Source organism: Lampetra fluviatilis, chromosome 22 (assembly GCF_964198595.1).
Source record: "Lampetra fluviatilis chromosome 22, kcLamFluv1.1, whole genome shotgun sequence".
NCBI lineage: Eukaryota > Metazoa > Chordata > Hyperoartia > Petromyzontiformes > Petromyzontidae > Lampetra > Lampetra fluviatilis.
Genome location: NC_136296.1, coordinates 2710251 through 2725155, shown reverse-complemented (window position 1 = coordinate 2725155; position 14905 = coordinate 2710251). Strand labels below are relative to the sequence as shown.

The 14905-nt window shown below is 46.7% G+C and overlaps 1 protein-coding gene across 1 annotated transcript in view; it reads left to right on the top strand.

The window, feature by feature from the left end:
* The window catches only part of LOC144938454 (kinesin-like protein KIF13A), a 136377-nt gene extending 126765 nt beyond the window's left edge, over nucleotides 1-9612 (top strand). Inside the window, exon 39 of the mRNA XM_078866272.1 lies at nucleotides 3945-9612. Within this exon, the coding sequence (XP_078722398.1) occupies nucleotides 3945-4294 (350 nt within the window). The 3' untranslated portion in view covers nucleotides 4295-9612. The remainder of the gene's footprint in view (nucleotides 1-3944) is intronic.
* Nucleotides 9613-14905: the final 5293 nt, after the last annotated feature.

Here is a 14905-nt window from a genome sequence, read left to right as displayed (position 1 = left end):
ATTATTCCGTCTCATGAGAATAGCCGCTTTATCGCGTTACGTAACTTGAAATTACTGAGTGTTTATTTATTTGTTTTTGCCCATCCATTCATTAATTAGCAACGTCCATCTGTGGGGGTGTTTGAACGTTGTATAAACGAAGGCAGCCAGTCCTGCAGTGTCAGTGCATTTGACATTTAGATAGCAAATGTCATGCAGGAGCAATTCCTGGGTCGCACTGACCACGGTGCTATTCATGAGAGTCTGGTTATATTGTGGACAATCTCAGGATAGTTCATACGGCGGCTGACTTTATACTCTGCATCGGTAAAAAAACGCACATTTAACGTCACAAGATGGTAATGGAATGCGTGCAAAACTTGCGTTTACGGAAAGGGAAGTAACAATCTGAGTTCATCTTATTTTGAAGCTGCCGGTCTCTGCGCTTGTGGACAGGGTTAGGGACTTGCCGACGTAGTGCAGGGGATGGCCGAACGGCGACTTGTGAGCCGCACGCAGCTCCTGGGGAAGTTCACGTGAGCGCGCCGCACGCACCTGAGGAAAGAGAAGGGCAATAAACGAGAGTGAAGATGGAGGAGAAGTGAGAAAATAACCACAAAAACAACCTTGAAATTTGCGCTCTCTGTTTGCACTTTCGTTAATATTTTCATATCGTGGCAGTATGGGATATCGTCAGGATGCGTCGTTTTTTCTTCTTTTCAACAATAACGTAATTTGGAACAGGAAAAATCACCGGAAGTCCGAGCTCCCCAAGGCCACTCGCCGCTGTCGGCGAAGCCAGACACGAGCGCTTGGCCCCGCCGGGGGGTTCTCGCAGATTTCTAAATAAATAAGACTCGCTGTCGACCAGTTGAGAACGACGCGGCCGCGTGAACGGCTCTCGCATCCCAAGGCAGTCCATCAGGGACACAGAGCCTGTGCTTGTGTAGTACCTCGTTGGGGAGCACAATATTCGAAGCACTGCAAGATGAGTGTAGACCACTCGCTCCCGTGTTTACCTACTGTTTGTCCAGGATCGGGTGGAGCTGTGGAACAGCACTGGACTGAATCCTACTCGAAGGTCGACTTGCCCATCATCCTTCTGGAGTAGATAAGATGAATGTCACTTTGTGGGAATTCAGCAGTGAGATGTGTGCTTTGCGGAGACTGGGCCCTTCGCCGTAGCAATATGGAATCTCCACCACTGGCTAACAGCTCTCCCACTATCATTTTAGCATGAGCGAATTTTAGACTTTTTTGTTTCGAGTATTTACTCATTGCCATATGGAAATCGTGAACAAATAAAAAAAAATGCTTGTCATTGTTCCAACAGAAAGCTCTAAATATCAACCTGTTTGCTCATTGCAATCAGAATGTCAATTGGAAGGTCATAGGAGGATTCAATTCACTGGTTTATCTTGGACTTTTGGAGAATACGTCACGATACAAGTGATGAATAGATTTTACCAGCTTCAAAACCTAAAAACTGCGCACTATGAGCATCAAATTTTTATTAACATCCAGAAATATATTTTTTGTTCATCAACTGCCAGTGAATGTGATCGTGTTTGTGGATGAACGAAGCCGCTTAGTTTGTTTTGAGATTCCCCGTGAACACGACCAGAGATGGAGTTGTCCTGACACTCGAGACCACCCAGTGGCGGGTGGAAGAAGCTAAACAGGTGTTGCCAGTCATTGAGGTTGTGTGGGAGCGGCGTTACTAATACTCGCAAAGTCGCGAGTATTATTATTTACGACAGCGATTTGAATTGATCGGCGGTGGCAGTGGCGAGGGGGCAGGGGTAGGTCTTGGCAGTGGCATCGTGTCGCCATGGGCCTCATCTCTTTATCCTACCTGATATAGATTTATGCAGCGCCTTAATCCAAGGCGCTGTACAATAATTACAAAATTGTACATAAGATGATTCTGGTGAAAATAAAAATAAAGTGCGGTGGTGTAGTTATGGTGACATTTCGGAGGGGGACAGGTGGGAGTGATCAAGGAGGGGTTGTTGGTAGGCCTGGTCATAGCCGTGGGCGTGGGGAGCAGCGGTGGCAGGATGATGGTCTAGGGAGGAGACGGGGGTTGTTTCAAGGGAGAAATGTGAAGGGAAAAGGACTGAATGTGTAACTGGGCGCAGGGCGAGGGAGGCACAGAGAGAGGCGGTAGAGACCTGGGAGTGTAGAGGATTGCATGCACAGTCTGTTGAGTGTTAGTGTCTACTTATAAATCATCGTCGTCGTTGTCAATATCAGCAACGTGAAGGCGACGAAGGCCCTTTTCGTCAACCAGTGGTCCTCGTTCCACCGCTGCCGTAGAATGCCTCCTGCAGAGTTAGGCCCGCGTTACGACAGATCTGACGAAGGCGCACTGTGCCGTGACGGGCACCCTCGTCTGGATGAGGAGTCAGCACCCTGCACGCGGCTCTTTAAGGGACAGCTTCGTGACGTACTCATTAAGGACCACCGTCTCGCATCCACGTGCATTGCGGTTCTTGAAAGATCGAGTTTCTTTACTGAATTCGAAAAAATGCCTCTTCTTGGTTTTTTGGTTGCCCACCACTGCTCTCGAAGGATAGACGTAGGCCACACCATGTACAGGAGCGTCCTCCTCCATTCTCGCAACGTGGAATACGTCCTGAGCAGACACTGACATAACCTGCATGCGAACGGGGTCGTCTCAATTTTATTGCGGCACAAAGATGAATTTGAATTTACACACACACACAACACTCGCACGCATAATACATCGCCCATAAATATGTACACGCGCACACGTGCTCTTCCACTAATACAGACACACGCATTTACACCAGTTACAAACACCCCCCACCCTCCATAAGCACACACACAGTCACATAACGTACATACACAATCACACACAAGCACACGATCTCAAACATAATAACAAAAAGTCATTCTAAAAATACATTAAAGAAAAAACATTGCCCTGAAGGGAAAATATGAAGGCAATCTTTCAGCCAGTGGGGCTTCAAGACCTTGACTTCTCATCGATATCATGCTCAGGTCATTCCACCGCTAGGCTGTGGTGATTCCGCTCATGGAGGACCCACGTGTCTCTACACATTGTTTTTTAATATCCCGTTGTTTTTTTAACTGTGTTTAATCTTCCATCACAATGCATACAGCTGGGTGGCCGTTTGGTTAAGCGTTGCATGATTGTGAGAGTTGCGAGTTTTATAAAGCTCCTTATTGGGACTCGGCTCGGCCTATCAGCCCCGATAAAATTGAATCGCACTTAGTGGGGAGCCACTAACGGTCATTCTATGGAAATGTTCGCTCGACGTATTTCCCGTTGGCAAGTGTTCACGCATTGTGCGTATGTGAGCGAAGGTGCCGTGGTAAATGGCACATTGTTATATCATCTGTGACATTCGGCAGATGAGGGTGCATTGATTTGTCATGTATCCCACATGTCCAGCCCACACATGCCAAAAACAGCTCCCGTTTGGCCAGATATATGAAGCTAAATGGGCACATCACAAGCTAGAGAAGGCCAATGTGGTAAATGACCGCTGTTGTTATGGTGTATGAATGTGCATGTATGTGTGATATGCGTGTGCTTGTGTGTGTGTCTGTATCAAAGATACAGATACAGTATCAAAGATACAGATACAGTGGGGAGCGGTAGTGTAGTGGTTGGCGCTGCGCTACGAACCTGGTGACCCGAGTTCGATTCCCGCTCATGGCCAACACCATTGGCGATTATCTGAACCGGTCCTGGGCCTCCCGTAGGTCAACTCAGCCTCAAATGAGTACCTGGTGCAGTGTGTAAACATCGCCACTAGGGAGACAAAGGCGGCCGGGCGTGGCGCTGGCAACCCCCCACCCCCTCGTGTGCCGTGCCGGCCTTCACAGGTGCATGCTGACAGCACTTGCCCCAACAGTTTTTTAAGGCTACACGGGACATCTTTGTCGTTTGTGTCTTTGCGTGGCATCCGCAGGCAGAAACGACGGCTCGGTGCACGGCCGCCCCTACTTCCACTGCAACCCGGGCTACGGCCTCTTCGTCAGGGCCGAGCGCGTGTCCCACGCGCCACCGCGAGCCCAGCCCACCCGGCACCGCGCGCCCACGGCGGCCCGCGCTCGCGCGACGGACGCCTCGGCCCTCTCCTCATCGCAGCCCAACCTGGCGCGCCTGTCCGGCTCCCGCAGCGACCTTTCGGGGTCGCGACCCGACCCGGCCTCCGAGCCGTCGCTGGGGAGACGCGCCGGCGGCGGCGCGGGGAAGACGGGCGGGCAGCTCCGGGTGGCGGCGAGGACCAGCGAGGGGCGCAACTCCTGGGCTCCGTGAGGAGGGAGGGAGGGGAGGGGAGGGTTCTCGTGGCCGGCCCTGGTCGGCTTCGGCCTCCGTTCGGGAAGCTCAAGCCTGAAGAGAGGCCGCCCCCGTGACCTGCAGTTTTCACGATGCTTCATTCGCCGAGAAAATCCTCAGGACTATTTTTAAGGAGAAGTCTCTGCTTGGGATGGTTGGTAACCTTTCTGGTTGAGTTTTTGTTTGCATGCGAGAGGAAATCGGTGTGCGTGGAAAGCCAGGGCACGCGATGGATAACGCGCAAATTCCACAAGCACGGTCGGAAACGTATCTGTTATACTGCAGTCCGCAGGCATATTTTATTCCAGGTGGCGAATGTCTCACGTGATGATTCCATCCATCTCTGTATGATCCACCAACCCCATCGCCGTGTTGCTGAATTACGGGCATATACCACCATGGCCGGTAAAGATTGGTCACCTCCCAGTGTCCTTTATTTTGCTGGGTGAGTGCCAATTAGAATGCAGTTTTCCGAGTACACCGAGGCTAAGTAGGGTACAGATTTTATACAGCTCTATTGCAGGCGAGGCTCGAATTTGAAATGCGAGCAACAATGATAGGACACAATTAGCTGCTCTTGGGAATGCTGCAACAGACTTCTCTTCAACATCCATTTTTATTTCAAAATACTGCGCTTTGGTAACTCGGTGCCAGGATTACTGTGCGGCTGTATCAGGTATCGAACTGGTGCTTACTGACTCAATGGCGAGAATAATCACTGCCGGGATCCCCAGCTCTATGAACGGTCTGCTCTGCTGTTAAAGATTCACATGGAGACAGGTACTAGCATCCTCGCTGGCTTTGATATCTGCCCACCTCGTGATAAGCGAGGGCTGATGTCCCATGACAGATGCCCTTCATCTTGTATAACCTTCCGCGGCTCTCACGGAGTGTCGAGTCCGACTGCTCAACATTATCCCACCAACCAATCCGTTTCCTTCCTCTTCCCTTCCGCTATCCCTTGCAGACCGATCATCGTCACTGCTGCAGCTGACCTTTTTGGGACATGTCCTTCATTCGCTGTCCTTTCCCCGCACCTCCGATTAGCACGGCTTGCTACGTACGGTGTGAATGAAGTTCAGTATACGTACATTAATTCATTCATTTGCCCCCCCCCCCCCCCCCACTTTTCATCATAATTCCCAGTCATTCCCCCATGTCGCCGTTCTCTCTTGGCGCATTCTTATTCCGTCACGCCAACTCGCTCATTACATTGTGCAGTGTGTAACGAGCACAACGAGTGCATCTCTGATTAGCACGCTTGGCTACATATGGTGCAAAAGAAGTTCAACTTACATACATTCGTTAAAACCAAACGCATTCAGTCTATTTATCTCGTCCTTCCACGGTGTTCATGGGTGCTTATCTCACAACTTTGAAAACCTAAAGCGTTTCATTTCCTCATCCAAATTTTTTTCTCGTTTTGTGTCCGATCTGTAACTACCCCTCGGCCATTTTCAAAACCAGTCCTGGATATGCGATTCTTTTTTTAACCGGTCTTGTTCCAATTTTCTGGTCGTATTCCAATGTTGGCACTTGCTCCAGCTGTTCCCCTGACATGTGCATCTTGGCAGGAGATACTTTTTGTCTAAACACATCGTCATTGTCTCCTTAACGTAGATTTTCATACCATACTTTCTGCCGACATGATGCATATGCCGGAATGATGGTTATGTCCTGGGGTCTTGCACTTTTCTTGATGAGGATCTGTTTGACTGATGTGTCAGCCAACGCTTAATGGATGCTGCACACTGATTCCTATCCATCCTTTTACGTCCCTCACCGATTGCATGGAAACATTAAAAACCCTTGGACGTGAACCCCACTGCTCGCTTTTCACAGATGCACTTTTTTCCCCCAGACATTTAATCTCATTTTTTTCATTTTCCCTGCGATATTTCACAGCTTTGCTGGGACATTTGCTTCTCAGATTCCATGTTGCTATCTCCAGCATTCCTTTTGGAAGCAATGTATCGTCTTGTTCCCTTCTTCCTCTCATCAGGAATCGCAGCCCTCCCCTGTAGGGAGGTTTGTTGCAAAACAGTAATTGGTCACCATCCATTTTCCAGAAGTTGTGTTCAGATTTCTACTGATTCTTCTCTACCGCTCCCATCCCTCCTCAAACCCCCACACACACACACGTCTCACACAAACCTAAGCCATTGATTGGCTGTCTACGGTTGTAGTTCTTCTGCCTTCACCAACTTCCCCCCTGGAGGGTCTCTTGTGCCCCCCCCCCCCCTTGCACTGGTTTTTGCCGTTGTTGGTTTCGCCGTTGGTGTCACCGTCTTCATCCGTGTGCCTGGGGCCTTGCCGAGCGCCATCTGGGTCCACGCACACCCTGTGTCGGAGTAATTTAGCTGCCCCGCTCTCGCCACATTTAATTTTTCCCGTGGCGAAATCGCTACTGATAGCTGCTGCGGACAGGTGTAAGGTAATGCATGTAAAAAAAACAAGTTGTCTTAGGCCTCTTTGTATATCCACTGGCTAAGTGATGGCAGAAACACTACGGCTACAGCTGCTGGAGTGTAAAGCTTTATGGAATTTTGCTCGCCCGGTGTTGATATAAGGGATTTTACCATTAACAATGCGCAGTGTTACTTGAAAGTTAATAAAGCTTAGATTTGTGCATTCGGTCAATCTATTTATAATAAAGTGAGTGTTCACGTAGGATAGAAAGGGTCTGATTCACATTTTGGTGGAATTTTCCGTTTTCTCCCCAAATTATCAATATGAATGCCCCTTTCACAAAGGAGGCTCCGATTGAGGTAGGGTAAGATAAGAAACAAATACAAACCAGCTCACAAAGACCAGCAAACAGTGAAACGTGGAGAATTACAACAAACATTCAACTACTGTAACGAATATATATTTTGACTGAATATTTGTAGGTAATTGTGATCAAGTAGTTGCTTTAGCTGGTATATCACGGTCCACTTTTTAAGCTGTTTAATGCATTTTATTGGCATTTGTAAATCCATCACAAGACGACGTTTCCATATTGTATGGGTCGGGCATCGTGACTCGTGGCTTGAGACATCAATTAAACTTTAAATCTTATCCTCGCATAGAAATCTGACTCGACGCTTTGATTGACTTTACTCGGTAAGAAAAGCTTCAAATAGCATAACAATTAAAATAAACTGCTTATACATAGTCTCTGGAAACTATTGCAATATCAAACCATGGACCATTTCCAATATGAAATGCGATAAGTTAACACATGCAGTACACTTGAGACTGATACTACTTGCATAGCATGTAAGCTAGAATTGCCAATGCCCATTTTACCAATCTGGTTAATAATAGCGCCTCTAGTGGCGTGAAACCATTCCAATCCAAAATAGAATCGATTAACATTTGTACACTTACGATTCCGTCGGTGCATTTTGAGCATTCACGAACAGCCCGTTGTCAATCCACTGCTGGATGAGCATCGTGTCACACCGTGCGGATTGTGGAGGTTATTTTACCATACTTCACAGTCGGTGCGGGTTGGTAAAGGATTGTGCGTACAAGTTTATATTAACCGATGTGTCGTTACTCCCAATGAAATGACCTTCAAGTACCATGCATTAACTAACTACATTCTGTACAGTTGGGGCTTAACAGTTCTGCATATTAGGTTCCTGTGGGTTTTAGTTGGGATATAGGAGAGTCAGGCCACAGGGTAACAATATCACGTGGTACTTGGGTGCAGGGAGCATGCAGGACACATTTGTACTCCAAAGGTCGCATAAGACAATGCAACGCATTTAATATCAAATCAGTTTTACTTGTGTTCACCAATTGTTCATGTGTATAGAAAGCCATGAATTGCGAGTTTCTCGAATACATGTTTAGTAAAAGGTTCCTCTACAGTGGCACTGCCTAAAGCCCAAACAGAAGCCTCTCTGCTCGTATAGCGTTTCACTATAAGAGTCTACTTGGTTTTTAAATGTTCATGGTAACTGCACCCGAATCGGTACCACACCTATGCAATGTATTTGCCTCTTGGTAGAATTTAACGAAAGAGCGTGTTGATATGTAACATTCTTGTCAGGTGAGTTCTATTCAATAGACTCATAATGTGAGTCTATTGAATATTGTTCAAGACATTATTTGTCGTTGTGAATTCATTCTTCACCCCACTTTTGTCCACTGTTCCCTTGACTGAACCGTATATCTAACCCTGACTTCACATCCTCTTAACCTAAACCAACCCAGAAGTTCAGCCATAACCCTCGTAGCCTGGTCACGGAAACCTCGACAACCTTGAACGCGTATAAACAAGTAGACAAGGGGGCATGGTCATTCATCAGATAATAAATAACATTTCAGCTGTCGGTCAATTATATCCCCCCCTCCCCCCAATATGTTTTCCCAATGGCATGTTTGTCAACAATGGCATGTTTGTCAACAAGGTAGCCGTCTCGGTCCGCTCAGCAAAGGCGTGGCCCGTTAGGCCAATGCCTCTGGCTAGTTTGATGTGTTGAACACTAGCAACGTGGCGTGATAAGAAATGTTGGTTGCTGCGGTGATTATCAAATATTTAAAGATTTGGTGGTTTTTTTACGCCATTTGTACCGTCCTTTTGTCGAATTAATCACCAAATGTTGATTGCACAATTTCGTTGAGGAGCGTCGCTTTTCACCGACGGCACGTTTATGACATGCACTACAACGCTGCAAAGTAATGAGGAAATGATAGCGCGTGACCTTGGCTCGTGCGAATGTTGAGGCGGATAGCCCCCAAGACAGGCAATAATAGGCAGCTAGTCTCTGGCCTTTGTCTTCTGATAGCCTGCACGATGTAATCTGCACGGTGATTGTGTATGACCCGCAGCAGAATACGAACCTTGCCACCACATTTTGCTGAGAGTTAACATTTTCCGGAAATGCAATTTTGAAGAGAAAATACGTATAAAAACAGCGCCTTATTATCACACCACCAATTAAATTACGACTCCATCGCTCATTACTAATGTTAAGATAAACTTGAATCTTCGTGTTAAAATGTTCTTAATGTTGGCTCGGGTATGCGTGTATTGTGCTCCTGTTTGAGATGTCCTGTGTAATAAACGAGATTTAACACGCAGAACATTACACGCGCGTTCACGTAAAAGTTGCCCGAGTGCTCAGTCGATCAAATGTGTGCGTGTGTGGCGGTATCTATGGCCTGCAGCGTTATTCCGAAAAGAACTGCTTGTAATTTCTAAAAACTCAGCAATAAAGAACAGCAAGGTGCGTTTACCTGCAGTGCATCTTGGACGGTTTTTGTTATTTCGTGACAAACGGTGACGTATCCAATAAAGGTCTTATCACTGACCCCATCCATTGTTCTTCTTTTGTACGGCCGATGTAGACAGAGCAACAACTGCAATTTCACAATTCAGGTGCTCAAGCCCAGATAACCGGCGTTAGGAGCCAGCGGAGTGTATCATCATCATCGCTGTGATGTCTCCTTCCTATTTGTGGATCCCGGGACATTGCGTCCGTTATACCTCGTATGGTCTGTTCTGGATGACCACAGTCGCATACTGCAGTGGTTTTTTATTTGCCATTTGCGCATCTGCCATGGTTTGTGCAGTGGATGCGATTTAGGGTTGGCCACGAGCTTCGTGGAATATCAAACCCCAGGGATCTTCTGCGTTGGGTACCCCCACGACAATTGAACCCCCCGAATTAGACTTGGCTCGAAAACAATGGCGCGCGCCGAACCAAATCTATAGCCCACAGTAGGTTTAGTGATGCACCTCGTGCCGAAGACCATTCCTCGAGTTTTCTCTCTGGCTTCTTCATTTTCTGAGTAGCCCCATTTTGTGTGGTGGCTGTTGAAGTCACCCTTCATGTAACAGTTGCTTGTGGTAGTCGTCTTGAAGGCACATTCCTTCAGGCCTTGAAGCCATGTTTAGCGTGGTCGATGGCAGCAACAATAATATAACCATTTATTTTATATCTTGCCAGCCATGTGCTCTCCTCAACGTACACCCCCTGTAAGGCGATGATGTCAATGCACCCCCCCCCCCCCCCCCGAGGTTTCTGGCCAGAAAGTCACATTTAGGTCTTGAGAATGTACTACTATCGTTACCCAATAATGTCAGTGTGTAACGCGCGTGACGTCACTCCACGTCAACCAGCCCCCCATTAATAATCATGAACAGTATTCTTTGGGGCTTTCGGTAAAGTCACGTAGATAGGTTCAAAGAAAATAACAAAAAACTACGACGTTTCGATCGCAACACAAGTGGTCGTCATCAGGAAAAGGTTGAACCTTTCTCCGTGACTTTACCGAAAGACCCAAAGAATATTAATTCCTGCAGTCACGAAACCTTTAAGTCAAGATTGAATCATGAACAGGTTACGTCCTTCAAATGGACCTGCCCCTCATTAATAATCATGAGCGAATGAAAATCCCCTCAATGATCATGAGCAGGTGACGTCACTCCACATCGAACAGCCCCCATCATTAATAATCATGAACAGGGGACGTCCTCCAAATGCACACCCGCCCCCATTCATAATAATTAGCGGCTGACGTCACTCCACATGGGGGGTCTAGGCGCCTCCTCTCTCCTCCTGGGCCTCAACTTACAACCCTCACTACAAAGGCAGAACCCTCGCGTCACGCGATCTCCATCACGCTGTTGAGACATCGAAGTAAAAAGGACGTCATGATGCACAAGGGATTATAACCTTTAAATGAAATAGGTCTGTCACCGCGCCCTTACAAATTGCACACGCATTGATGCAATGAATATCACGTCACGGTCTGCTTATCGCTTGCAAATTTCAGATTTACTGCAATACACCCGTCCTTGGACGGGCAAAAGGCGAGTATGTTATAAAGAGGCCCGAAATTAAAAATTAAAGAAATATGAAAACACATTTTTTACTTGCAAAGTCAAGTAATTGTATTTTTTCATTTGCTATGTATCCAGATAATACGACAAATCGCTAACCTTAAACACCCAGCCGTTCATACAAGTTGAAGGTAGTATAATACTATCGTAATAGAGCAAGTGCAAAATCACTGAACCAGAATTGATAGCTTGAAGGCATTTAGCATGAGGCCCTTGAAAGTGCGGGGCCCGTAGCTACCACACGTGTAGCTGTAGTGACATAGGTCGTCACTACTGTGTCGGCCCGTACGAGGGCTGGGGGCCCCAAGGGGGTGCCTGGGGGGTCACGTGGTGGAGGGACCCAGACCTTCCCGTGAGGTGGGGGAAGGGAGGCGTGGCTTGGGAAGAGAGGCGTGGCCTGGGCAGAGGTGGCCACGCCTGGGCGTAGCCGGCCACGCCGGAGCGGATATAAGGGAGGTGTGGATGCAAAGCGGGTCTGGTTGAACTCCGAAGTCCGAAGTGAAGACGATATCATCGGTCCTCAAGTCCCGGGTCGTCGTCCTGGACCAGGCAGCCCGTTGCCAGGCAGCCCGTTGCCTGCCTGGTCCACTCTGTGTCGTGTTCCAGAGTGTTAGTGAGTTGAGGAAGGTGGTCACCACCTCATGTACAGTGTTATATTACTTACCGTTTAATAAATAGTGTTGTCTCCAAGTTGTGTGTGTGCACCTAATTCGAACCTACTACATAGCTGCTACTACATCCGTCTTCAGAGGCTTGTGTTGCTTCCGAAACGTCTTCGGAGGCTTGTGTTGGTTCCGAAACGTCGTGATTTAATGTAGTTGTTTTCATTTAAATTTAGTTAAGTTTTTTTACCTACGTGACTTTACCGATAAAAACAAAAAGTATGGATCCTTGCAGCCACGGAAACTATTTTGGGGGGGGGGGGGGGCACAGCTTTGTGACGTCATATTTGAGAGGGGGGGGGTCTGACTTTTTGTGACGCCGTGTGACGATGGGGGGGGGGGGGGTCAAAAATCGTCCCAAATCGCGTGACGTCATTTATGGACGGCCCCATTGGCTTTCACAGTGTAGTGTGCTGCGTGTTGCTGTCTGTGCCGTCACCCCCCACGATGACACATTTACAAAAATCGTACTGGACTTAATCATCAAATGAATAAAGTTGAAATCGAGCACTGAGTTTGCAATCGATGTACCTAAAATATTTGAACAACCCAAGCGAGGATGCTACTGGTTCTCTCTTCAGCTGCCAATTTTGACTTCTCGCTCCACGTGCAGACTCAACCAATCGCATTGCTCTATTCCTATAGCGAGGCGACAGCGCATCTGCTGAAAGGTCACTCATCATGCTCTGCGCTTACTTGAAATCACGGCCTATTTATACATGATGCAGGTTGGGCCAATTACAGCAATATTCAATCTAGATTTGAAGCTTTCGTGACTGCAAGAATCCACACGCTTTGGTTCTTTTGGTAAAATCACGTAGGAAGGAAAAAATATTTAAAAATACTTTTTTAAACACGCTTTAATGAAATGTACTGTCCGAGCTGCCCCTCCCCCTGCCCCCTTCCCCCATCGCCCCTCCCCTCCTTCCACATCCCCCGCCCCTGGGCGTGGCTCCCCGAGGCTTGCCCTGACGTAAGGGACCGCAGTTGAGCGTGGACAATTAGAGCCGTTAAAAAGATTGTTTAAAAATATATATTTTTTATTTTTAATGATATAATATAGTATTGTCATCAGTATGACATAGCTATACGAAGTTTTCAGTCGATACGACATTGGGAATACGGTTGAAATTGAGTTCCAAGATTTTTGGATACAACACATACAGTAAGTTAAATAAAAGCGTGTAAAATGTTTTAAAATCTATGTTTTGGATTTTTTTTTTATTATAGAATCTCGTGTTGTCATCAGCATGACATACCTATACGAAGTTTGCAGTCGATAGCACAATGGGAAGTGTGTAAAAATTGAGTTACAATATTTCTTTTTTGAGGATACAACAGACGAAGCGAGTTAAATAAAAGCGTGTAAAAATAATAGATCACGACGTTTCGATCACAACACAAGCAACCGTCTTCAGGTGAAAAAGAGGGGGAATGATTCCCCGTCTTTTATTTATTACACGCTTTTATTTAACTCACTCTGTTGTTGTCGTATCCTCAAATATTGTAACTCAATTTTAACCCACTTCCCAATGTGGTATCGACTGCAAACTTCGTATTCTTATGTCTTACTGATGACAATACTATATTCTATCATAAAAACACTTTTTTTTTTTTTAAACAATCTTTCTTATGTTATGTTTCGGCTTGGCTCTAATTGTCCACGCTCAACTTACGTTGGCTGTAAATCACCCAGGTCCCTTACGTTATGGCAAGCCTCGAGGCCACTTCTTGGAGTCGTGGAGTTCTGCCATTACTCGTACGGTACATTTCATTAAAGCGTGTTTTAAAAAAAGTATTTTTAAATATAACTTTTTCACCTGAAGACGGCTGCTTGTGTTGCGATCAAAACGTCGTGATCTATTATTATTTTCTACCTACGTGACTTTACCGAAAGAACCAAAGAGTACAGCAATACTGTATTATTTCAACAGTCGCTCTGATTTCAGTGCAGATGTTTCACTGTCACTTGCAAGGCCGTAGCCATGGAGTCAACATTGGGGGGGGCAAATCTTCCAGGGGGTCTGGGGGTCCCCCCCCCAGAAAAAATAAATCTAAATTTGAAAACGAATTTCCTGCCCAAAATAAAAAAAAAAACTTCACTAACACATGGGATGGACTTTTTATTTATTTTTTTACAATGTCTATTAGTGTATTGTATTACATTGCTCTGTTTTTTCTTTTTTACCTTTTGTTTCATTGTATGTAATGGCAGAGATTAAGGGTTAATAAAGTACAACCACAATCATATAAACAGAATTATATTTTATAGCAATATATAGAGGGGGGGAGGCATTGGGCATATTTGAATATACGGCCTTGGTCACTTGTATCATTAGTGCATTATTCTAGTAAATAAGCCGCTTCGCATCCTACATTATCGATTTTAACGGATGGCCCTCTGATGGTATTCACCGTCATACAGACGTCCTCCAACCTCGTCGTCCTCCTCATGACATCACCCTGTTATCGATCCAAGGATGTCTTTTTCGACATGGAAGCATCGAGGTAGAAAGCAAGCATTGGCGCGGAGGCTTTCACAAGGCCACGCGGGAGGGCAGTGTGCCACAGCTTGGCGCCCATCTCTCAGTGGTGCGGTCGTGTCGCTGCACGTGGCGCTTCGTCGCTCGCTCTGCCTTCACGGGCTCCCCCCACACCCCCTAAATCGGCGTCACTGTTATATTTGCGGTCAGCCAGGTCACGCCCGTGTATACTGTGGGTCCGAGTCTCGCGCGAGTAATTGAGACCATGCACCCGAGGCGATTCAATAGGGTTGTTCTGCCTTTAATTTTTCAGAAAAGCCACAAACCCTGCCAGTTTTCACGCAGTGGCGTATGTCGAGAACACCACACGGCACTCGCAACATGTTACAGGATGTCGTCTCCTTCATCCCGGACCACTCGCATACCGAAGCCGACGCATTCCCGAACACACAACATGTTACAGGATGTCTCCCGACGCATTCCCGAACACGCTCACAACAAAACACATCCTTAAACACAAAGGCACTTTTAGCCTTCGATGCAGCATTTACCACCCGCTTTGGGCTGCATTCACAAGCAACCCGGACTCCAGATGAAACTCGAT